The sequence below is a fragment of the Pochonia chlamydosporia genome, chromosome 4, assembly GCF_001653235.2.
Source record: "Pochonia chlamydosporia 170 chromosome 4, whole genome shotgun sequence".
NCBI classification, from domain to species: Eukaryota; Fungi; Ascomycota; class Sordariomycetes; order Hypocreales; family Clavicipitaceae; genus Pochonia; species Pochonia chlamydosporia.
This window is the reverse complement of record NC_035793.1, coordinates 459,744-483,647: the sequence shown is the minus strand read 5'-3', so window position 1 is coordinate 483,647 and position 23,904 is coordinate 459,744. Positions and strand designations below refer to the sequence as shown.

General features: G+C 47.3%; 4 protein-coding genes across 4 annotated transcripts; 3 read left to right on the top strand and 1 right to left on the bottom strand.

Annotated features, from left to right (window-relative positions):
- Window positions 1–697: 697 nt before the first annotated feature.
- On the top strand, window positions 698–1,147 carry VFPPC_07565 (hypothetical protein; the record flags this gene model as incomplete). The annotated part of the gene is made up of 1 exon (XM_018286401.1): window positions 698–1,147. One exon carries the CDS (start codon window positions 698–700, stop codon window positions 1,145–1,147), a length of 450 nt encoding a protein of 149 aa, XP_018143026.1.
- A 529-nt stretch (window positions 1,148–1,676) lies between these two features.
- Window positions 1,677–2,543, top strand: VFPPC_07564 (l-2-amino-thiazoline-4-carboxylic acid hydrolase domain-containing protein; the record flags this gene model as incomplete). Its single annotated transcript, XM_018286400.1, has 1 exon — window positions 1,677–2,543. One exon carries the CDS (start codon window positions 1,677–1,679, stop codon window positions 2,541–2,543), a length of 867 nt encoding a protein of 288 aa, XP_018143025.1.
- A 1,127-nt stretch (window positions 2,544–3,670) lies between these two features.
- On the top strand, window positions 3,671–5,309 carry VFPPC_07563 (beta-lactamase family protein; the record flags this gene model as incomplete). Its single annotated transcript, XM_018286399.1, has 2 exons — window positions 3,671–4,032; window positions 4,091–5,309. The coding sequence occupies 2 exons, from the start codon at window positions 3,671–3,673 to the stop codon at window positions 5,307–5,309; spliced, it is 1,581 nt and encodes a 526-aa protein (XP_018143024.1).
- A 186-nt stretch (window positions 5,310–5,495) lies between these two features.
- Window positions 5,496–8,385, bottom strand: VFPPC_07562 (elongation factor 2; the record flags this gene model as incomplete). The annotated part of the gene is made up of 4 exons (XM_018286398.1): window positions 5,496–5,513; window positions 5,582–7,363; window positions 7,421–8,141; window positions 8,378–8,385. 4 exons carry the CDS (start codon window positions 8,383–8,385, stop codon window positions 5,496–5,498), a joined length of 2,529 nt encoding a protein of 842 aa, XP_018143023.1.
- Between the last annotated feature and the right edge of the window lie 15,519 nt (window positions 8,386–23,904).

Genomic DNA, 23,904 nt, shown 5'->3' with positions numbered 1-23,904 from the left:
AATGTAAAACAGTATATCAAGAAAGTAACACAAATAGATAAATCACACAAGCAGCCGATATATCATGAGCAATGATTTGGTCTAGCATCTCAAGAGTCTTTGAAACGAGGTTTGGCTTTTACAAATAGGAAGTCCACGTCCACGTTCGGAAGCCCACCATCATTTGAATCACACAAACTCTACGGTGCGAGTCGTCACTAAACCTAAGATAGTAGAGCGTTGAGATATCCCCTAGCATGTCGTACTCTTCACTAGACTCAGAGCTAAAGTTAAAAAAAATTGAAGGCTTCAAACTACGGAAATAGGCAAAGTCCCAACCGAGTTACACCTTGACTGGTATCCCACCATGTCACTGAACTCGCAAGCAAGCGGTATTAGATTCTTCGTCGTTCAATAACTAATTGAACTAAGTTTTGTCATCTTCATCCTATTACCACGATCCTTATTCGTATTCGGTTTGCCCAACCGGGCTGGCCTTACTCTTAACCTTAACGATCTAGGGTACCATCAATATGCCAAAGCATAAGGCTCTCATACCCAGGCAGCGAAAACTTGCACCGTTGTACAAGGTCAATTTACAGAGTCCAAAGAAGTATATAAAGATGTAAAATAACGGTGTCTTCAGGTCTAGTCTATCTTTCTGGCTGACAATACTACTTCCAAGTTCTTAAGCAATACCGCATAAGCTCAAGCAACAATGGCGCCAGCAACGGAAACACAACCCTTGATTAATGCCACTAGTGCTAAAAAGGGTTTAACTATCGGTTCTGCTGCCGCATACACCCTTGCAATCTGCAGACCTGTTGTGGGCGCTACTCTCTTCTTCCCGCCGGCAGTTCTCCGCAGAGCATTCATACCAGGCGAGCAATTCGAAACCACATCGGTTTTCCTGCCACGGCTGGTGGGCACTCGCGAAGTCGTGATAGGGAGTCTTCTTTGGAGGGCACTTAGGAATTTCACGAACGGCGATCAAAAAGAAGTCCACAAAATGTTACTTGTAAACCTGGCGGTCGATGTGATGGACGCTGTGTGCGCAGGGGCAGCTCTCGTGGGAGGCAAGCCTGATGAGCGAGCGGCGGCTGGGTGGTTTGGTGCAGGAGCATTGCTCTTTGTGCTTTTTGGTCTCTTGGGGATTCGAGAGTTTTAGAATATCCGAAGCTGCTCTAGTTGTTGCGAATGTATACTTGGTCGTGAAGTTTACTGCTTTGGAGGGACCAGTATGGTGTCATGGGACGAAGAACCATGGTACGGTCAGCTGCCACTTCTTGTCTTGTGGTATCTAGTCCGTAACATTGAATATAACTTCCTGCTCAGTGCTTTTCTCAATCGGCATCTGACTACTCTAGCCATATCGCAATCAATAGCTACTATGCTCTATGACGTGTGCTCTAAGACGTGTGGCCAGCTTCACTGCCTTACACCCCGAAACCCGTAATGACATGATCAAGTTAAGCACTCTACTGCGTCCCTTAACTCATGAGATCACCTTCAGAGAGATATGTCGCGGTGGTCGCCTTGCTGCCTCATCTGCCAAAAGGTGGCTGATGGTTACCCCGTCTTATGCGTTTACGAAAGACACGGGCAGACAAAAGACTGTTCAGCTGAATTCTTGTCACATTTGCATCGCCATTCAATCAATCTTAACAAGCGTTTCATCCCCGAATACGAAACCGGCGATGGAATTCGCGGTACCGATACGGCGCGCGTTGTTGAATGGCCTCCGCTCGTCGACGAGAAGAGCGCCACAACCAGGAGCCATTGGCAATCATCACCGTCTTTTCAGGCGTTCATTTGCCGGTACTGCCAACTCGTATCACGCTTCGGCAAGTGCCAGCAAAGAAGGAAGCAGTCAAGAAAAACCATTCAACTTTGAAGAATATTTTCTTGATAGCGTCGCCGCGGCCTGCGACGAAACTGCAGCTTTTCATCTCTCTCCCCGCCAAAGAGATGGGATGAGCAAAGAAGCCAGGGGACTTATAACGCAGCTCTCAACAGCTTCTGATCCACCCGGCCGGGTCGAAAACATACAATTCACAGCATACATGGTAGCTCCTTATCGTATTTTGAAGCAGGAAGGCTTACCCGTTTCACAAATCCGCGAGATACTTGAAGTCGCGACCAAAACATCGGCATCGTTCGTGTCCGACGCGATACGGCAGCAGCTTGATTCATCTCCAGACCCTTTCAAACACTTGACTGATGTGTCGCGGGGCAAGGAGGCGACTCTCTACGCGCCGCCCGATTTTAAGCTCAAGCATCCTATCGATACCAAGGATATATATCACGTTGAAATTCACCAATGTTGGTATATGAAGGCATTGAAGAAGTTGGATGCCACTGAAATTGGTAGTACATTCTGCGCGTTTGATAGGACGTGGTATGATCAGATTGATCCGAGTCGGCATCGGGTTCGGTTCGCTCGCCCGACGACAATTGCGGATGGGAGTGATAGGTGTAGGTTTAATTTTGACCGGGTGCCAAGGGAGGAAGAAGGACGAGAAAGAAAGGCTGCAGAGTTGCATGAAAGGGAAGGTTCGACATGAATTGCGTATCAAGCAGCTGTAAGATTTCGGGCGACTTCTCAACTCAATTTCATTTACCTTGACTCCCTAGAACAACACATTCCGATGATGACTATTCTTATTGTAGTATACTTTCTGTTCTTGGCCGTCCCTGAGCGCATATTGGTTAAATAAAGTCACGGACGGACTGCAGTGCAATAGGTTATTCAGTGTGTGACGGGTTTTGTATTGCATTACCACAGCAATGCATTGTCTTGATCTCGCCCTTCACGTCATCCCACCAAGATGTCTATTGGAGCAGTTGTTTCAGAAGTCTGTTGTTTTCGAAATCCACCTTCAGTTTTCATGTGTAACCGTATGCATCACCACTGACATCACTGTTTCTATCATTACGTTTCGAGCAAACTCGGTATTTTCAGTCTCTCAGCACCCGCATGTAATGTGACAGGGCTGGCCCAGAGTACAGCAAGGCGGCAACCTCCTGAAAAAATAGGTTAAAACTTTCTGCACGCCCGTCTCATATACTCCATGTCTTGATATGGAATCCAACCAGGGGGTCTCAACAATCATCAAATGCCGACTCGGCTGGCGGAGAGCAACGGCGCCACCCGAAATCCGGATATGTGGTCAATGGTGAGCTTTGCCAAGCCACTCGATAGAGTCATACGATCTACACTAACAGTCATCTTTCAATGAGACGCTGGGCAGCGTTTCATGGCCACTATTTTGACAAAGAGGAACTGAGAGTTTCAGCATCCACCCATGCTGAGGCATGCCGTCAGATTCGACGAGGCCAGCACAGCCCTGCTAAACCTAGTGGAAACGCAAAGTTTGTGAGTCAGTCCGAATTGTTACATCAAACCCCCAATTAAATAAGCATTCCATTGGTTCCACGGGTTAAGTGATGCGATGAGCCACCCGCCTATTTCCACAATGGGTATCGCTCCGATCGCCCATAGAGGTAGAAGTTTATAAATGACCACCTTGCTGCCAGTAGCAAATAATAACATCGGGTTCCCTGATCATTGTCGCTTTCGTTCTGAATATTGGCCCTCAGCAGAGTATTTGATGACATTACTGCTCATCACTGCACGATTGCTCGAAGCGCCATCTCATTTTGCATCCCACAATAGCCAACCAACGTCATCATGGAGTTCTTCAACTCTCCCTCCTTCTCCTCTCACGCAGAGGAGCTCATAAAAAAGTATCATGTGCCTGGCTTGGCCATTGCCATCTCCCACAAGGACAGCACCGCCTCCAAGGCTTTTGGCGTGGCCTCGTTCGAGCCATTGAAACCAATGACTACCGACACTCTCTTTGACATTGCATCTGCATCCAAATCTCTCACCGCTGCATCAGTCGCCCTACTAGTCCATGATGAAAAGTATCCTGATGTGCAGTATGAGGCTGAAATGACCCAGCTACTTCCAGATGACTTTGTAATGCCCGGTGAAGGCTACGAAGGTGTGACACTGGAGGACACATTGAGTCACCGCACCGGGTTGGCATCGTGAGTGAATAAGTAGTCCGAGTTACTCTATTACCTTGTAACTAATCCACCATCGCAGTAATGATAATTCATACCTTGGGCCTCGGTCCAAAAATACGGATACGGCGAAGTCCGTAACCCGTAACATTCGAAATCTCGAAACTGCGGCCCCAATTCGTTCCAAGTTCATTTACTGCAACATGATGTTCACTGTGGCAACACATCTCGTAGAGCAAAAGACCGGGCTCAGTTTTGCCGATTTTGTTGATCAACGATTTTTCCAACCGCTCGACATGACTTCTACCAACTTACAGCCAGAACGTGCGCGAGCAAAGGGACTTGGAGACCGTTTAACGCCTGGACACTGGTGGGATAAAAGGGCCGAAAAGTACTCAACTTTTACTACGCCAGATGCACCTGAGGCACAAGGAGCCGGCTCGGTGGTAACTAGTGTTGATGACTACCTGAAATATGTCAAGGCTCTGATGAACAAAGAGGCACCGTTTACGGAGGAGATTTACAACGGAATCATACGACCACGTATAATCGTTAGCCCTGGTGAGAAATTGAAACCATTCTCAGCTCCGATTTTATACGCAGCTGGCTGGGAAGTCCATCACTATCGAGGCTACATGATCATTACCCATGATGGCTGCATATCCGGCTCATCCACCAGTCATTTCTTCGTGCCCGATCTTAAATTCGCGGGAACCATGTTTGGTAACTGCGACAATGCCTCGTTTGTTGCCGAAATCTTGATGCAAGAGCTGCTCGACGACATATTGGGCCTGTCTCAGGAAGAGAGACCCAACTGGGACAAGGTTCTCTACGAACTGTATAGGGAGAAAAAGTACGAAGACTATGGCACGGACGCTGAGATTGACAGCGAAGCAAAGAATTTGGAGGAGGAACGGCAAAAGATTTGTCCTGGAATCAAAGAGTCTGAACCTCAAAAGATGCCGCTGAGTGCGTATACCGGTAGTTATTACAACCCGGGCTGGCGAGGTCTCAATGTGGTGATTAAGGATGGTCATTTGTTTGTTGACTGCACGGATCGATCTTACGTCTTCAATCTGACATTCCATCACGTATGCGAGCAGACCAAATATATTGCTTTGTATAGGGAAGTGAGCCAAGGGCCAAACTACCCGATGAGGGCTGAGTTTAGGTTTCAAAATGATGTTGCGGTTAAACTTGGGATTATGTTCGATGAGGATCTGGAAGACCATATTTGGTTCGATAGAGTGGGCTCGGAAGAGTCTCAAGATATGGCTGCGCGTTCTGCAAAGGCGGAATGAAAAGTTCAATAGATCAATTACAGGCATGTTGGGCCTCATTGAACAAAGTTTGAAGAGATTTGGAGACACTTTTAAGAGTGACATGTATGACATGTACGGCATTGGCCCTTCCACGATATATGTTACTCTTTAATATACCGAGTTTCCGTTGTCATTGCTTGTTACATCTAGACTGCAGTGATGCCATCACAGCCTGTCATTATACTATCGTTATTGATTAGCAAAGCTATGATGCAGGTAGTATCAACGATTTTGAAGTCTCAAATACGTACTTTCTCAACTCCTGGAATCTGAATCGCGATACCCTTGCGCTTGCGAATATCCATCACAAGCTTCCCAGCCCCCGTTGTCGAATCTAGTGGTGAACCACCAGGCACAAGTTGCCAACGGTCAAAGGATACATGCGGCGACACCACGTTCGGAACGGAGGTTCCAGCACTTGCAATAAGCTCTTCGCACAGACCGAACGACTCCGTCGCCGGTAAGGAAGCCGTGATGTTGAGATACCGTGTAAGAGGATGTTCCTCCTCACGAAGGATGTTACCACAACGACGAGTGATAATACTTTGAACTTTGTTGATAGCTTGGCTCGGAAATTGCAAGTCAAGCACACAAGCTGGTTCGAGTAGAGTTGGATCAGCGAACAATGTTGAAGCATACACCACGCGTCGAGTGGCAGGAATAATCTGACCAGAACCTCGATGGATAGCATCAGACATGAGCATCACATCCATGAGGTTAAATTGGATAGAGCGCATAGGCTCATCTGCAATGGGACCTTCACGGGTAGCCCACTGGAATCCCGAAATGAGACCATCTTTTATCTCGTTGAGATATTGCACAGCTTTGGTCCGGTCAACGAGTAAGTTTGCACCCGTACCCTCCGGACCAAATGCCCAAATTTTTCGTGCGTCGTCGTAATCCCAACCGAATTCTCGGGCTATCTTAGAGGAACGGGCTTTAAAATCGCCGTACGGATGTACCTCACCATTCTCAATAGCTATACATAGTCTGTCTTCTAACGGCTCGGCGCTCATATATATTCGGCTATGCTTGTTCGGGGACTTTGCTAGAGCAGTCTGGCTGGACTCTTGCTGCACAGTCTCCCGATATTGAACTGTAGGGTCAGATACGACTAGGGAAATTGCAGTATACTCTCTGAGATACTTAACACATTGTTCGAGATGTACCTCGCCTGTTCCCGTGATGAATTGCTCACCGGACTCTGAAGTTGCCGTCTGCACACCGGCATCTATCTTTGATAGGCTCTGAAGTCCTTCAACTAATTTGGGCAGATCTTTGGCATTCTTTGTTTGAATGGAGCGTTGGATCAACGATCCAGGGGGTTTCATCGACTTGAAGGTTGGAGCAGCCTCACTGCTCGTAACAACACCCGAATTTAGGAGGTACTGATCTATTCCGACTAGGCCGATTATATTCCCTGCTGTTACATTGCCGACTGACTTGAACTCTGTGCCTATCATGACCAGCGGATCTTGGATGGTATTGCGAAAGCGGTCAAGCCGCCATCCCTGAACATAGCCAGGCCCGCGAATTTGGACAGCGAGACCAGCGCTGGCTGTTCCAGAAAAGATCCGACCAAGAGCGTAAAATGAGCCCCTTTCAGAGGTGGGCATCATTTTGGATATATAGACCAACAAGGGAGCCTTGGCATCGCAGTTGAGAATGGCAATGGCGGCATCACTGTTCATACTCCCTTGGCATAAGACTTCGGCGCGGTATTTCTGCGCAGCGACCGGGGAGGGTAGATGCAACTTCACCATTCCCAAGAGAGCCTCATTGGCGGGAATAAAGGAGTGCATGACAGCTTTAAGCAGGTCCAGCCCTTGCTTTTGAAGATCATTAGGAGTCAATTGAATGTTTAGCTTTTGAACAATTCTGCTAACGTCGGCAGTCTTGGAACTCAAGACGGCAGAGTGCAGCCTGAAGATGGGTTCGAGAATAAATTGATTGAAGGCACGTTCCAGCGGCTGGCCTTCATGGTTGTCCTTTTTGGTCCAAGTCTTTGTGTAATGATTGAAATAGTTGTTGCCCTATCCCTTCATGTTAGCTATCTGTTGCCGTACGACTAAGGGGTAGAATGTGCAAACCCAGAGCCGTTTCGTCATTTTATCTTCATCAACATTAAACTTTTTAGCATACATGGCGGCAAATTGACGAATGGCGAAAGCCCACCCATGCAGAGCAGAGCCGAAAGCGACGGTACCCTTTGTAGGGCATACTCGGATGTCTCCCATGGGGTTATCGGACGAAATGGGCATATCAGCGTTGACTGAGTCGATGATTTGTGAGAATGACTGGTATACGTCTTCCTTTCTAGCCTTGAAATCTAGGAGAGCGCGATCGAACTTGTTGATAAAGACGACTGGTTTGACGCGCTCAGCTAGAGCGTGAGATAGTGCAGCTTTAGTCTGAGGTCGAGCTCCCTCGATGGTGTCAATGACGAGTAATGCGCCATCAGTGATCCGAACGGCAGCAGCAACTTCAGAGAAGAAGTCGACATGACCTGGCGTGTCGATTAGGTTGACAATGAACTTATCAGTGTCTTGGCTGTCATGTTCCTTGCTTTTGTTTACTCCTCGAATACGGGCGGGTAGAGAGAAAGCGGCTAGCTTAGTGGTAGTACCAGGTCTGCAATTTTTGGAGTCTTCTGTCTGGTCGTTGCTGGGCTGTGAAAGGGGAGCAATACCAGCTCCTGTGAGAAGCGAGTTGACAATGGTGGACTTGCCATGGCCCTCATGAGCCAGGATGGCTATGTTTCGTATGGCATTGGGGTTTCCAATCAAGGACCGAAGCTCTTCAACAATATGTCTAAGTTGTATCATAGAAGTTAGCTTCATTCTATAAGCTGGTGAAGCCAATGGCAATGATGGGGTCGCCCAGGATCCTCCCGTGGAACATGGCCACAACTGCTGGCATGGCAGTCACTTAGGTCTCAACTTAACTCTACAGGACTATATTGCAGCGAGTTCACGTTACGCAAGTATCAACTCCAACGGCAGTATGCAACCCTGGGAAACTCTGAGTGACATTTGGTTTCGACTTACTCTGACATTGTTGTGGTCTTGCCAAGGCAGTCGAGCGGGGTTCGTCCTTAAAGCCACAAGAGTCAAGACTCAAGAGCCTCGCTGCTAAGTGAGCAAGCTCACTCTGAGAGAAAAGGCAAAAAGCCTTTGGAAATGGCCCGGGATGCGTCAGGTCGAGGGTCAAATTAGCCGCATTCCACTCGTATAGTGCTTAAGCAGAGCTGCGGGAGCCAATTTTGAACTCATTGACAATTGCAGCGACCGTATTTCTCGTATTTTGATGCTTGACAGGTGAGAAAACACCACGCATTGTGGGACGCAGTAGATGGGGCAATTGAAGTTTTTGACTCGAATTTAAGCCCTCACATGAGAATCGTACGAAATGCAATACCACAACTTTGACACTCTTGTCACTCTTGTTTAAATTTATCTAGTTTCATTTTTTGACAATAATTGACAACGGCTCGGACGTTTGTCACTTCACAACAATAGTATACCAACTAACTCTGCAGCTGGCGGCTCTATAGTAATGTATAGCATTCTTGTAGTCTCTTTAATAGTAAGATTAAATATCGCAACTAATACTGTTAAATTAGAAAGTTATTGGAAGTTTTAGTGGAGGATTGTTGCACCAAACAAGTACTTGACTTTTCCACACTTGGCGAATTGCGCTCTTCATTTCTCAGCCAGGCAACTTATAAATTGTAAATGGGCGAATGCGAGTTGCGTCTGTTGTTCTAGTGCATTTGTCTCATCTGTCGACTACCTCGATACTTTGACACAAGCCCCGACTTCCCTTGCGTCTAATGGCCTGACATTTCCACGCCCTTAGTGAGTCTCTTGAACTGATTGACGCCTTTACCCAAGTCTCTGTCACAGTAACTTCGTCTTCTGAGTGTGTTGGTGCGTTGTTCACTGCCCAAATTAAGCTATACAACTTTATCGTAACGGGGGTCATTTAGAAGTTCAGGCAGCTAGTTCCCAGAGTTATATGCGTTGTTGGCCGGTTAGCATGTGGCTGTGGAATGATGTGCTAGCAATCGAATAAGTCAGATTATCCAGATATCAAATGCCGTTGCTACAAATAAGTTTACAAGGAAGAAGGGCGAAGTATCCGAGAGATACTGTACGATGATGCCGAGACTCCCAGTCCAGGTGCATCATTTGACATCCACGGCTCTATAGCTTTCCAAACGACTGGCGAGCACGGATTGAAAATAAGAGGTCAACCAGACACTGTAATGAAGACGTTATCGTAGAGCTAACTAGTTGACAAACGAAATATCAGGAAAGCCACTCACACGACACCTGAATTCGTTCAATGTCAGCCTCCACCGAGACACGCGTGTCACGGCGTAATTGAGACCAAAGCAATCTTATTAGCATGCCGTGTGGTGCAGCATGGTCATCACCTTGATTCCCGTGGCGTCCGGCTATTTGCTTCGAGTCTCGACTCGCGTTTTGCCGGTAATAATGGACAATCCTCGCCGTCCAATGCTAGCCACATCATAGGCGCCCCCACGCACAAATCCAGGCACGGTATAGTCCAAATCAGCTAGTCTGAAAACTAGGCTTAAAAATAAAACGGGATACGAGATAGACCTGTTTGTCAGGGGGCGTCTGGACGGCCGCTATGGACGTGTTGTCCGTTGTATAATATGTGGCCGCAGGACGAACAAGGGGTGGGCTTGGCGCTCTGTTAACCATCTCGGCACTCATTCACCTTTTCTTCACGAATGTCCACTTCGAGGAGAGACGGCATGACTGAGAACGTCATCAGCCCATCATCTTCAAATGTAGCCACCGGGGCACCGCATGCCTCTGTTCCGCCTCCGCGATCGCGGCGTTCAAGGTTGACTCGATGGCTCTGTCCACTTCTATCGCTTTCATATGTCGTGGTAATTGGACTCTTAATTGCAGCTCTAGTACCCGGATCTTCAGATTCAAACTCACACGCTTGGAAACCGGATTTGGGCTTAGAAGTGTTTTCGGTAAGTTTTGCCACATCCTTGCTGATAGTATTCTAAACATGTGTGCAGTTCCAGGCTCAAGCGCCAGCAGGTAGTGATACTCCCAAGGGGCAACCTGTAAGCACCATCGGACCAACATATCAAGTCGTCTTCCTCCTGTCCACCACATGTGTGACGCAGAGAACGACGATTCACGGTGGCGGCCCATGTTTCTCCAACCTCTCTCCAGGAAAATGGTCAATCCAGCGCGTTCCTTACCAAAGTTGGTCGACTCCTGACACGCAATTCTTTCAACTGGAGATAGATGCGCCGGAAATCTCAGCCCGAACTATCGCGTCCCTTCTCATCGTCGGCATCGTTATATCCGCCTTGATTGTGTTGTTGCTCACACTGGCACGTTGCACCAATGGCGGGAGGTGGACCAACAAAGCAATCAGGGTGCACTCAACAATCCCGATCTTGCAAACGCTGTGTGGTTTCATTTGTTTTGCATGTGTTCTTGCAGGCGCCGCGCTGACTAGGGTTCAAGTCTCCAACACTTTCTCTAAACTATTGCTGGCTGAGCAGGTAAAGGGTGCTGCTATTTCCGAAGTCTCACAAGCCGCTTCGGAGCGCTTTTGGGCCGTAGTGTGGTCTGCCGTTGGCTTATTGGGGGTTAATTCTGTTCTTTTGGCGGTTAAGGCAATTTGGTACTTGAAACGGAACGATATGACTTAATAATGAAGTGTTTGGATGAGCTCTTTCTGTGCCTGGCGCTACTTGATCAGAAAAGGGCATCATTGCACCATACAACCCTAATGTTACATTTACTGCTCTGCTTCCAGCATGTTTGTAACACGTGAAACTCATTCTACCAGGGGCAATAGCTATCAATGAAGTCTGTAATCTACAATATAACGCACCTGTGAATAACTTGGTCTTGAAGTGTACTAAATCACACGCGGTGTTTTCCATATATGAGGTAATGCCAATGGCTACTTGCTGAGAAGCTGCCTCGAGCCCAAAAAGAAAATCTGCGTGACTGTAAAGAATCGCAGTTAGGCTGGCTCATCAAATTCGTCAGGTGAACGCGCCTCTTGGCCGCTCTACCCGACACATGCACCCAGCTCGTTGCGTCTCGGATATCTCGATCGAGAATTAGATGCCGGGGTCATGGCGACGTTCTCGGATCATCCGAACATTCACTTGCGTGGTATCCGTGAACCTTTATGGTTTGCGGGCTTGGCTCTGATATTGGGGTGTACATTGACAATATCTCCGAAACGGCTAGGCGTCAATATTCTTGGCTTCCTGGTAGAGTTAAGCAGCGGGTCTGTGTCATTCAGCTTGGTCTGGCCTCCTCAGGGCCAGCCTTACGCCCAGCCATGATTTCCCGGCATCCTGTTCGGTGGTGGCATCCTTTCTTCATAGTGCAAGTCAAGTGACCGGAAGAAATCCACTTCTATTCGGTTGACTCCCATTGAAATTTAAACCATATCGAGGCAGAAACCTAAATTGGCGGTGTACCGATCTTGCCACTATCCCGCAACCAGTCGAGTAGATATGGATCTACTCTGTAGCGGTCTACAGTTTATTTACAGATTTAATACGAACAACATGTCACTGTGTGGGCACAGATGTTGACAGAATGTCAACAGTTTATAACCTGTACTATATCTCTGTATTAGCGGAGCGTTCCCCTTTGCTCGAATGACCTAGCGGTGAATTTCTTTGATACCAACAAGGGAGAGGCCGTGGACCTGAGATCAGCAGGAACCCCGGCAAGGGATCCATGTTGCGATTGAAAGCATGCGAATCCGGCCAATAGCAGGAGGAACTGGCCACGATTCTCTAGGAATCTGCTGTCAGAGAAAATGGAATTGATTGACCTCCAGCCTAGGCACTAGACAGTCCAATCCTGACTAGTACAATTCCCCCAGGTCCTATTAATCTCATGCTGGAGGATGCCGTTTTACCTAGGCTGTAAGTGTTCAAGGAGGCAATGTTGTATTCCTGGATATTTATTTTCATTGTGTATTATCTACAAAATAACTGAGATGAAGAAAATGTATTTCTTATCTTCAAGAACGCTTTGTGCCGAGATGTATTGTCCGAACCGGCTGTACCAACGCCAGCCCGACGGCGGTTCAAGACAAAATATACGAAGTTCCAGACAACCTCAACATGCACAACATGCGAAGTGAAACTTTTGATTATGGTAGGGTAGTCAGAACGCCGCCTGATACAAGACTATTGGTTTATGTAGTGAGTCTTCGCGCCCATTGCTTTATTGGTATTAGTCTCTAGGCATCCTTTAGCATCGTGTCTTGTGTGGAGTGCTTCACCATTGGGACCGTGACGGAGTTTCGTCACAATGACAACACTACACAGTCTCGGCATGACTAATTGATTCTAATAGTAGGGAGGCTGAAGTTGGGTCAGCTTGTCACCGTAAGATCCCTCTCAATCACAGTGACATTCAGTGACATCAGCCTTACCATAGCACGGGCGCCAAGGACCAAGTAACAGTCTAAGCACGAAGATTGACAACCCGATAAGGCAAGTACCGGCGTATCTAAAACTGACAAGAAAAAGGGACAAGGGAAAGTGGGAAGAAGGGCTCCAGAGCCCAAGATACAAGGAATGACAATCTCGCTTGTGGTGAGTTTCTAGTTCAGTGTTTGTGCGATACGCTTGGGTTCCAAGGTCCAAGTTAAGGTACTCTGCAATGGGGACATTGGAGAAAAACAAGTAGACAATCTATCAATTATTACTAGTCATACTATAGTAGTGCTGATCCGATCATCTTGCTCAGTGCTGATTACTGAAACAACTAGCGAAAACCTCATATACTTGCCAGTGCAAACCGCACCATAACACCAATGACCCGCGACTTGGTGCCGAGAAATATTTTCACATCACCCAAAAACACAAAATTTCTCCGCTCAGTTATCCGCTCCTCTCAATATACGACTGTATGAGAATTTAGGCAACGATGCTCTTGGCGCATGGTTGCATGAGTTCAGTAACGCTTTCTGATGCTTCGGTGTCGCAATACCCAGATATCCCCGTCGCTGACGCACTGAACTCTCGGCACTCTGAGAACACCGAGAAAAGTTCCTAGGTATCGGATGGATCTGGAGCTTCTCGGGGTCTGAGGCGTATGTCAAGGGTTTCGCTATCTTAAAACGCCCTCGGAAGCTTCTTCGGCCGACTTGAGCGCGTCGAGGACATACCCATGTTGCCCATCTGCAACAATGTGGTCAGCTTTCAGGTAAAACAATATATCGTTCATGGGGCCCCATGGGGCACGAATGCTCCCAACTTCCTTCTGTCGATACACTGCAGAAGTGAGCACCGGGGTCTAGGCAAGTTGTGTAGATGTAATAATAATTTGTAAAGTTACACATGGTTGAATGTCGAGAGCGGACAGTAAAAGAAATTTGGGACTATAGTGTTGTTTATCGAGTAAACTGGACGCGTTGTGAAGCAAAATGTGAAAGAATTCGGTCGATGGCCGAGAAGGCGCAGCACCTATATAGAGAATATGTGACTAGCTGAGAAGCGCTCACTTCCAATTGCCGGTAACAAGTAGATGGAGCAAGATGCATGTTTAATTATCCTACATTGCTACGTGCACCGTAGCATTATGGGGAAAAGCGCCACAGTCACAGACCAGTGTCCAGATGCAAAGGTTTTAAGACAGTAGCCAAAGCAGATACTGGAGTGTTTTTGGAACACTGGATGGGTTGGGCCACGATCTCGCGAGGGTTACAGATTCCATTAGTTTTCTAGTAGGCTGCTGCCTAGGCTGGAATGGGAGCTGGCAAGCTTAGGCCGCTCATGTAAATGGAGTATAATAAGTTACTACTAGATAATACTTCCTCGGTAAACAAACACGACAGAACGATAGGTTGGCAGTATCTTCTACCAAGTATGCAACACCACATAACTTCACTATTTCAGATAGAATACCAAGATTCTCTTGTTTCCTGGCCCACTAGGATCTTTGTCGAATCATCGTCTGTGTGTAAACGTAGTCGTGAAGATGCCGAGGTTGCTAGTTTGGCGAGAAAAGTTTCAACATGGGACGAAATAGGGTGGCCCAAAGTTTCCCCGAGACCTTGACGAATATCACGAATGCTAATATTCTAATTTTCTCATTGTCGTGCGTCTTCCGTCTCGTTGTCAGACCCCGTCTACATTTACATGTCGGTATCACTTGGCTTATCACAGTCTCCCAACACTGGCAAAGCCCGACGATTGTGGACCTCCATCATAGGACCCGTATATCAATGGGAATAACAATTAGGCCGATATCCCGGCAATGACGACCTGAAGATCCGTTCTAGATACAAACACTCTCCAGAACCATCTTATTGGCAGAATCTCCACATTCAGATGGACGAGCGAAGCAGAAGAGCCTCGGGGCCAGTGAATTAAATAAAAGGCTTGCTCCACAAGCTGACAAAAGAAAAAAGTCATATATACCAATTATGAGTCGGACTAGTGAGTGACAGCAAGCATGTTATGTATGCCACAGTGTAGGTTCCAGAGAAATTCCGCTTGGGAGCTAGGCGATGGTTCAAGGTGAGAAGCGAGCCATTGTACGCCAGATGTTGAGGAAGAGCTACTATATAGCATAGTACTTAATTTGCCGATATTTATCCCACTTTATCTATGGGGCTCCGACTTGGGATGTTTTTTTTTTTTTTTTTTTTTGACGTGCTGCTCGACCCCAGTCTTCTCTGGTAGGACGCCCCAGGGTTAGAAGCCATCTGAGCTGCTTTCATCAGGTCGTTGAGAACAAACTGCCAGGCGTAAGTCGAGTCATTAATGGTACTCTGGGGACTCTACAACGCTTGGTAGAGTTCTTGTCGAAAATGGCGCTTGAAATAGGTTGATGGCTGAACCAATCTGCATTTCACGGGAAGTAAGCTCTGTTTGTGCGGTCAGGCTGCAGATGTTTGTCCTATCGTACTTGCAGACGCCTCTGTTTCCCAAATAGCCCACCATTCATGGCGTTCCTCCTCTTGGTCCTGCCACTGTCTAGGGTCTGCCATGTGGGTGCGAAGCCCGCGATGCGCGTAGATTAGGTGCAAGTTGAGCCCAAACGCCACGCGCATGCAAGTAACAAACTATCTACACGCCTTCCTATGCACGCCGTAAGTCAGTTGGCTGGGATATTCACATGATCAGCCGTTCATCTAGCAGTGTTGACACTGCGGGCGCTCGCGATCGCTGAGATGGCGTCATCTTCTTTCAATTTCTACGTGTCCAAAGGTTCAATTTCTACTTTGGACACGTAGAAACCGTTCGAAAAGTCGTGCTATCCTACTTTGCGATTGGCGGGGGTAAAATATCATCTTGGCATATAACGAGAGTATCTGTCGACTCAGAGGGCAACACAAAAACCTGCAATAATGGAAAAGAGAGGGTTGCTTTCGTGACTTTCGAGATCGAACTTGGCTGTCTTCTGGCTTGCCTAGCCTCCTTTCGCAAACTTACTATACAGACGACTACAAGAATAGCTGACTAGATAACTTCTCTGAAGGATGTGTGCGAGGGGCGGTAAGGAAACCTAGATCTTTAACCTGGGATAGACTGAGACATACGTTCGATGGCATTTGGGCTCAGTCAAGTCAGAGGAGTAACGATCGAAAATCGTGTATTCATCTTGAATATCTTTACCATCAGACACTAGAAGGGCCTAGACATCGTATGAGGGGATAGTTGATACAACCTTCTGTCAGGAGGGTATGTATTCCATGTATAAGGCAATAGTCGTCGAAGGTAACTTGTTATATTTGCCGGATGTACCCACAAAGTTTGACAACGCCGATACACACACCCTCTATTTTCTACCATTACCTCCCTTGTGACGCGGCAGTAGCTGGTAGGGGTGATATAACTCAGTCACATTCAATTTTCCCTGCATACCGAGTGCATTGCTGCACCCTAGATTTGAACCTGCCATAATGTTGCTGTGCCATGTCCAATCTCCGAGCTCAACTCCCATGTCATGAAGCTCGCTGACCAAATATCACCGGCAGGCTTGACCTGTGTGCCCCAAAATGACGACACCCTTGGGCAGCCTGGCAGTTCCGCCCAAGCTGCAGCAGTCTGGCTCTGGCATTACGAATAGTACAATTGGTCGTCCGCACTGGAAGTGCTAGTATAGAGAAAAACGGGATCCGGCTTCTCGCCAACCGCTCGCATATTATCCGGAGTATAGTTTTTCTGATCGAAAGCCATGCGCTGTGAGTTGTTTAAAGAGCCTCGGCGGCCCCTAGTGAATAGAGGCTTTATGGCTACAGCGTTCGTAACAATAATGCCAACAAACTATGAGGCCTCAAAGTTAGCCATACTGTAATCAGCCGCTTTTGTCGGTGATTGATATTTGCTCACTGTCTCTCTCGTCGCCCAGATACACCTAGCGCTATTGACCTGAATGTTCTGCAGCGATAAAACATTTCGTAGAATCGCAATGACAACAAGAAAGACGCCGGAACAAAGGAGTGCGCCGATGCCTATCTTATGCCAGATTGTGGTTCTAAGCTTCCGGAACCACGGCAGCGGGATACATAGAATAGCGATATCCGTTCTGATGGCTATCAGCGCTGAGGAAATCAAAAGAAAACGCAGTACGTTATTCTTACGACACATTCAAGATGAGGAAAACCGCGAAATACGCCATGCCGGGTGGACATCTGTCTGTACCGTATTTACTACACGAAATATAAAGGAGGCGCAAAAGGATGCTAACCTGCTGCTGGCACGATTTCCCAGTTTTTATAGAGCGGAATACACTGAGCCCATATAGTTATGAGGACGGCGAAGTAGCTGGCAACACATACAACTCCCATCCACTTGATAACCCGTTGCTCCTCTAAAAGGGCACTGGAATCTAGTTAGCCTTTCTATTCTTGTTCGTATCAGCTCAGCAGCAGGCGGCCTACGTAATACGGTAATAGAAGCAGAGCATGCAGCCCTTAAGCACCCATGCTAAGGCGACGTAACAATTCCGGCCCACAAGCACGCATTTCGACCCAAACACTTTCCTCTCAATCTGCTCAGGACTCAATTTGTCTATCATGGCGTCCGTAACGTCGACATTCGATCCGTATATCTCTGTTTCGAAAAGCAAGCAAAGCTAGTAGGTAACCAAGAACCTTGAAAGTGGGAGCATCACATACGATTTAAGATAGACATGGAAAACGCAACCTAAAGATTGCCCGAGTCTCAGCTAGTTTTTGGTAATTTTGTGTTTGTGTCTTTGTTACATACCGTCCAGAGCACCAGAGCCAAGACTGCAGCAAAATCGTCTCCTTGCCAGCGCTTGAATCCTACGGCCTTCCACCTCGCAAAATATCGAAGGAATAGAATCAGAACGCCGAGTCCAAACTCGACAAACATTTCGATATAAATGCTCTCCATTATGGTTGACACTCTGATAAGTAGCTGATTTCGGAGAGATTGAAATAAGAACTAAGTTGATGGGTTTACTTGAGCAAATCGACTACGGGAATCGAGCGAAAGGAGGCAGTGCAGAGGAGATCGGGTTTCGGCGAGACGTATTTAACATTTGGATCGAGATGCCGCCACATTAGAGTCTTCGGCAATCGCACACACCCCCGATCGTGGGACGCACCCAATAACCGCAGTAAGAAACAGCCTTTCCGGACTGGAGGATAAGTGCGCCGAGTAGAGGGAATAACGAAGAAGCCAGACAAAAATACAGAGACAAGGAAAAGGACTATACATAACAAGCCTTTTGTGTGAGCATAATATCTACTTATGGATGTACGTCTTGTCTTTTTCCGTTCCGCTTCCTCAGTAAGCTGGAGGCTTCTAGGTATGAAGTAGTAAACTCTGGCTGGTTCTGAGGACAGCAGTCTAGATACTACTCGCTGTTCACATTCATTATACCTGGCAGGGCCGCTGGCAAGCATTGTGCACTCTCCACTGGGTAGGCACAGTTGGTAGTTGTCAAGTTGGGTGTCGTGATGCTTTTTGTCCATCTAACTTCATCCCGATGACAGTCAACCAAGATAATAGACACACGTCACATCGTCACATCTCACATGCATAATTGGTGTGGGCTAGTTGCAAACTCCGAAACCTGGAGGCCAATAGCCGCTACCCATCACAGCCTCATCTGTCTGGAGAGTTGAGTTCGGCATGGCATGGCTTGAGCTGACGGGGAATCCTATTCGTGTTGGCGGGCACTTTTTGATGCCAATGCTACCAGAGACGCACAAATCCGATCTGGCTGCTGATGCCAGTCACCAACCTCTCGTTCGCCCAATACATTTCCACGTTTTTCCCACAAAGTTAATGCAGACTGTGCCCAATTATACTCCGTTCATCCAGCTCCGCATTCTTTTCTGCTCGCTGATTGCTTGAATTAAGTCGGCGGTAGCTTGACCGAGGTCTCCCGCACGATCAATGGCTGTTAGTTTTGCCAATCTTTCGGTGACGTTGCGGTGTTGTGATGCTGTAGATCTAGGCTCGATGCAAAATTTATGCAATATAAATTTTCGTGTTCAGCAACATATAATATAGCGCCATCATGTTAGCTACTGCCGCTTTATCCATTGCTCAATATACATGATGAGAGCAATAATGGAAACCCTAGCAGAAGACCGGTGGCGTCAAGGAGACATATCAACAGAATTGCCGTCACAGTCTATTCTCCATCACGCCAAAACACGCCGCGAGACCACCGCTCATTCGGTTGTCCGCACTTGTCCAGCTCATATTTCAAGTCCAAGGAGCCATAGTTTCCAGTACCGAATCGGCATCTAGTCTAGCCTCGAGCTCTGATGCGACGTCTGATTCACAGGCCGCCACATCCTCGTTCAAACAAGTGGATGCCTAGATCATTATGCCCTTTCAATTCTTGTCCACGAGTGCCAACAACCGGACCCCCTCATCATGGGCTTGGGGTTGTCGTGAGGGTCTAGCTCTGGTCATGTAGTTCAAATCGTCTGGGTTGTCGCCGCCTTCCATATACTGACTTAGAAGACGTAGCATGTCGTCCATAAATCTTCATCAAGATGGGTCCACCGAAACATGATCACAGCTAGCCATCTGTTATGAATGACAAGGTCAATTCCGCACCCGCAGTAGCCTATTCCAGTTCATGCTTTCGCTAGACAGTACCTCGAGGGTTATTTGACCGCTTCAAAACATGGCGATCAATGGCATACGTCCCTCCAGATATCAGTGATATTTGAGCCCTATCAATGTTTGCGTTTTGTGGCAACAAAGTTGTTCAGTTTAGTGGTTGTAGTATCTTCCAGTTGCTTGGACCTTTTGCTGTCGAAATCTGAATCCGCGAGGAAGTAGGATGGATATTTTCTGGATTCTCTGACAGTCTCTCGATTAGCTTGTGTAGACTCGCTGGTGTAGCACTTATCTCTTTACGTACTTTGTTACCTACTTAGCTCCCTCCCATGTTCTCGACATTGGAGAATTGCTGTCTGGGGTGAAACCATGACAGTGCTACGCACAGGCTATACGGGCTGCAATGCAACGATATCACATACATATTGACGTTCGACTTCTATATCCCTCACGGTTCTAGGGTAGTGGCCTATAGCATTCTGCCTCGCAGGCAACGCCCGGATACTAACGCAGATGCTTGTTATAGGGAGCTATATGAAAATACATCAAGGGCAGGAGATGAAGAACTGAAGCTGGAGGTACACAAGTAGCCCATCGTGGAGGCGGACTAAGAAGAATCCGCCCGTATCATATGTGAGTTATCGTGATGGGGGGAAAAGATGGGAATGACGAACGACGTCGCAGCGCTCGCGGTAACAAGAGGTTGTTGATTTTGATGATAGTGATGATGGATTGAGGATGACTTGCCGGTAGAGAAATCTCCGGCGTCGTCTACTACTTGACCATGGACAGATATGAGAGACGGATACTAAGAGTATAATGCCCTTCCAACTTGGGGTATCGGAGAAGAGCGTGGATCTCGAGCAATTCTCTTGGGTGCTTACAAAATGGCATATGTGCAAGCGGGGAAGAAGTCTTGATATTGACATCCATTGAGTCATGGGCCAGCCACGTAGCTGCCTCATCTGGTGTTTTGCGATTCGTGTATTGAGGTGGCAAATTGGCTGTGCATTATGAGCTACGTCGGTATAACGAGCTTGCCATGGCTGGAAGGCATATCCAATGGTGCATCAAGGACAACTCATCACGGTTGGCTCGCCATACACAGAGCCTAAGAACGGCGGGAGCTTTCAGCTATCTGTTTATCTAAAGTCGTTAGATTTTGTCTTCACGACAACCAGTCACGAATCTTCACAAGAGCAGAATTCGTCATGAATAGTCAGGCTAGGGCACAATGAAGGGAAACAAAGAGTGTGTACACTCCCTTGAGGTAGGCATACCGAATGGTCTAATATCGGTACGAAAGCACCCGACCGACGCACGATTTCAATATCAAGACTCCATACATAAATATACCCACGTTATCCTTGAGTTTATTCACTATGCAATTGTCGTCATGCCGAAACCATGAGTTACCTTAGCAGTGAGGGGTTTCTCGGCTTTAAATAGATCGCCTGATAGTCCGAAGAATCTGAAATTCCGGCGGATATAGAAGTATTTGGCATTATTATCTGCTTTAAGTGAAAAACCCATCTATTCAGCGGAAAACGTGTTTTGGGATTGCCGTAGCTGCCGCCGCACTATATCCGTGACATTTGGAGGACCGTCAATCGTAAGGATATCAATTACCGTTCAACAAGGCAACTCTGTTGTGGACTTGTGCGAGCCGACATCTGCAAATTAAATAATAGGTGCTAGGGCGAGCCTTGTTCTTGGTCCCTGACTGATAGGGTAATCGTCTCAATTTCTGGAGGAGGAGGTGTCGGCGACTTAGCCTGGACACTGCCGTATATAACGAGGTTCAGGATGGGTCTCAATATGGGAAGGCAGGCTGGATAATTTCTTAGCTATATCTGGAGTGGGCGCTTGTTGACATACCACATACTGTGCCCATATTCACTTCGAGCGTGCTGAACATCACATCCCTAGCTTGATCCCAGGTCATGTCAGTGGATTTACCCGAGATCACTTTCATAGAAACAACAGTCCGCGTGATTGCCAGTGTGACTACTCTAATCATGTAACTTGGTTAGCGAAGCCCCTTGCTTATGGTTGATGCATGAGTCTACTCACATAAACCCCCCAGCGAAGGTGCAGAAAACTGCTACCCTCTGTGATAGGTGGAGGCGAAGTCTTTGGGTATATATAATGGGGAGAAGAACAAGAAATGCGTCGGTAATAATATTAGGCACAGAGTACCCGATCATTGCAATCTTCGTTTCGATAGGGCATACGTAATCCTTCGCCGGCATTGGGTGGACGGGATCAAATCTCTCCCAGAAAGCCCGATATGGGAAACAATTCAGGCCATGGCCCACAATCTGGAACAAAGGGTTAGCGGTGTTCTCGCCTCGCTGGAGGCTGCATTAAACTCTGTACGCATACAGCTGCGGCTTCCCAAGCCAGGACGATGACAGCTAAGGTCCAAATTAGTGGCCTAGAAAAGGTCGATGTGCTGAAAAAACGCCAATACAAGGCAATAATTGATAGCTTAATAAGGGAGAGAGAAAGGCAATAAAAGAATTTGTTAACAAGCCGAGCCTTGGCTATTTCCATTAAAGCTTCAGGGGGGGTGGCCCAGATATGCCTGCCAAGTCCGTATCTCCCCTCTGTGAATTTGGCTTTAGTTTAATCCGAAGGCCAATAAATAAGTACGACGTAGTGTAACTTACTCCAGCAAAGGTTAATAGCGAGCGTGGATGCGGTGGAAGGCTATCCACTATCGTTAGTATCACGCATTTAGTGATTGTAATTAATAAGCCGCAGGCGATAAATACCATGGAGGCTATAATTAACCAGTCATCCAACCACAATCGACTCTTTGTGATCCTTCGGCAGACAATGCGGAGAGCAATTGCGATAAAACCCAACGCCCAACATGATAACCCGACCCCTAACAGCAGGGGATATCTAGTTGCGGCGAGATCGACGCCTGGAGGGGGTTTTCTAATTGCCGCCATACGGTAAATGTACCAATGCAAAAAAACGTAGGGAACAGAAGAGGCGAGCTGGCAGACGTATATGGGAGCGGTGGTGGTGAATCGCGGAGGCGAGTTGGGGACGAAAGTCGCATATTCTCGGAGGAAACTTCAGTCCTTAAATTGAGGGGGGGCCATAAAAAGCAAACATAGCGCAACCATTGATAGTGAGCCAACGAGTAAATGGTTCAACTTTGGCTGTTGAATCAAGTGAGCTGGGCCGCCCAAATGAGTCCGTTGGATATAATACGACGCCACGCTTTGTGCGTTTTGGAGAGGTGGGCTGCAAGGTTTAGGCCTAGAAATTTCTGAAGGTTTCAAGTCAAATGCAATAAAGCCCAAAACCTCCACAACGTGGTATTCATTTCTTGGTACCTTGCGTCGCATGTACTGTAGTGATGTCTCTAAACGCCAGGCTTAGCAAACTAATGCATGCAGAGTGCTACGAGTCACGAACCAAAAACATTTTATGGACCTAATGCACTCAAGTTTAAGAAGGCGGAATTTTTACTTGTAGATCCATGGATGAAGTCGTAAAGGTCACGGCTGACTGGTATCAAGTACACCAATCCCAAGGCGCCTCATCCTGGTGAAAATCGGCTGCAGCGACGCTAGAGAAGGCGAGTACTCGAAAATTAGCCTGCATAGTATCTGAACGCAGCATAAAGTGAAGAGTATGTCTTCCTTACCCAGGTGGAAGAGTCAATATATCGAAATCTTGGCTAATAGTAGCCGTCCCAGATGTAACGGTATGATTGCCGGGTCCAAGGCGCGTTCTAAGATCAGATGACGCATACGGCAACGAATGAAGGAAAGCGCCCGCTAAGGACTGCGGGGTTTGCATCAAATTTGACGAAGAAGCACATGGCTACACCACTGGCACAGCTTCTAGAAACGAGAGATCCCATTGCATGTCTCCTGTGGTAAACCATGGACCCCCAAAGCGGTGGGGCATGATAGATGTATTGCATCTTTATAGTCCAAGTTCGCCTATAACCTCCAATGAGTTTGATACTATGATTTACATGTGACGTGAAAAAAAAACCCCCCAGTCGTTTCACCAGCTACTATTGGCGACCAGATAGTTGATGGGTTTCGGTGGCGCTTGAAGGCACACTTCCCTGAGTCAACCTGCATGATCGTAGTTCGCTTACGTTCGAAACACGAAAAAGTTTGCCGAGGAACTCGATCTGGCCCTGCAAATTTGATGCCACTGCCACGAGTATTGGAGAAGACTTCTGCTGCCCACTTATTGCTCGCCATGTGGCATGTCGCCCTCTTACTCCGGATCCCGAACACTAGTCTCTGTCCAATCTACCACAAGTGCATACTGCTCGGGAAGACGGATAAAAGCAATATGGAAACCCACAAGATGGTTTGTGGTAGACATGCCGACGACAAAGCGCCCTGAAGACGTCTGTGCTGACTCTTGGCCGGTCCTATCGTAAGGCTACGAGATTCTGCTCAAGACTAGTAGTCTTTTGATCTGTGT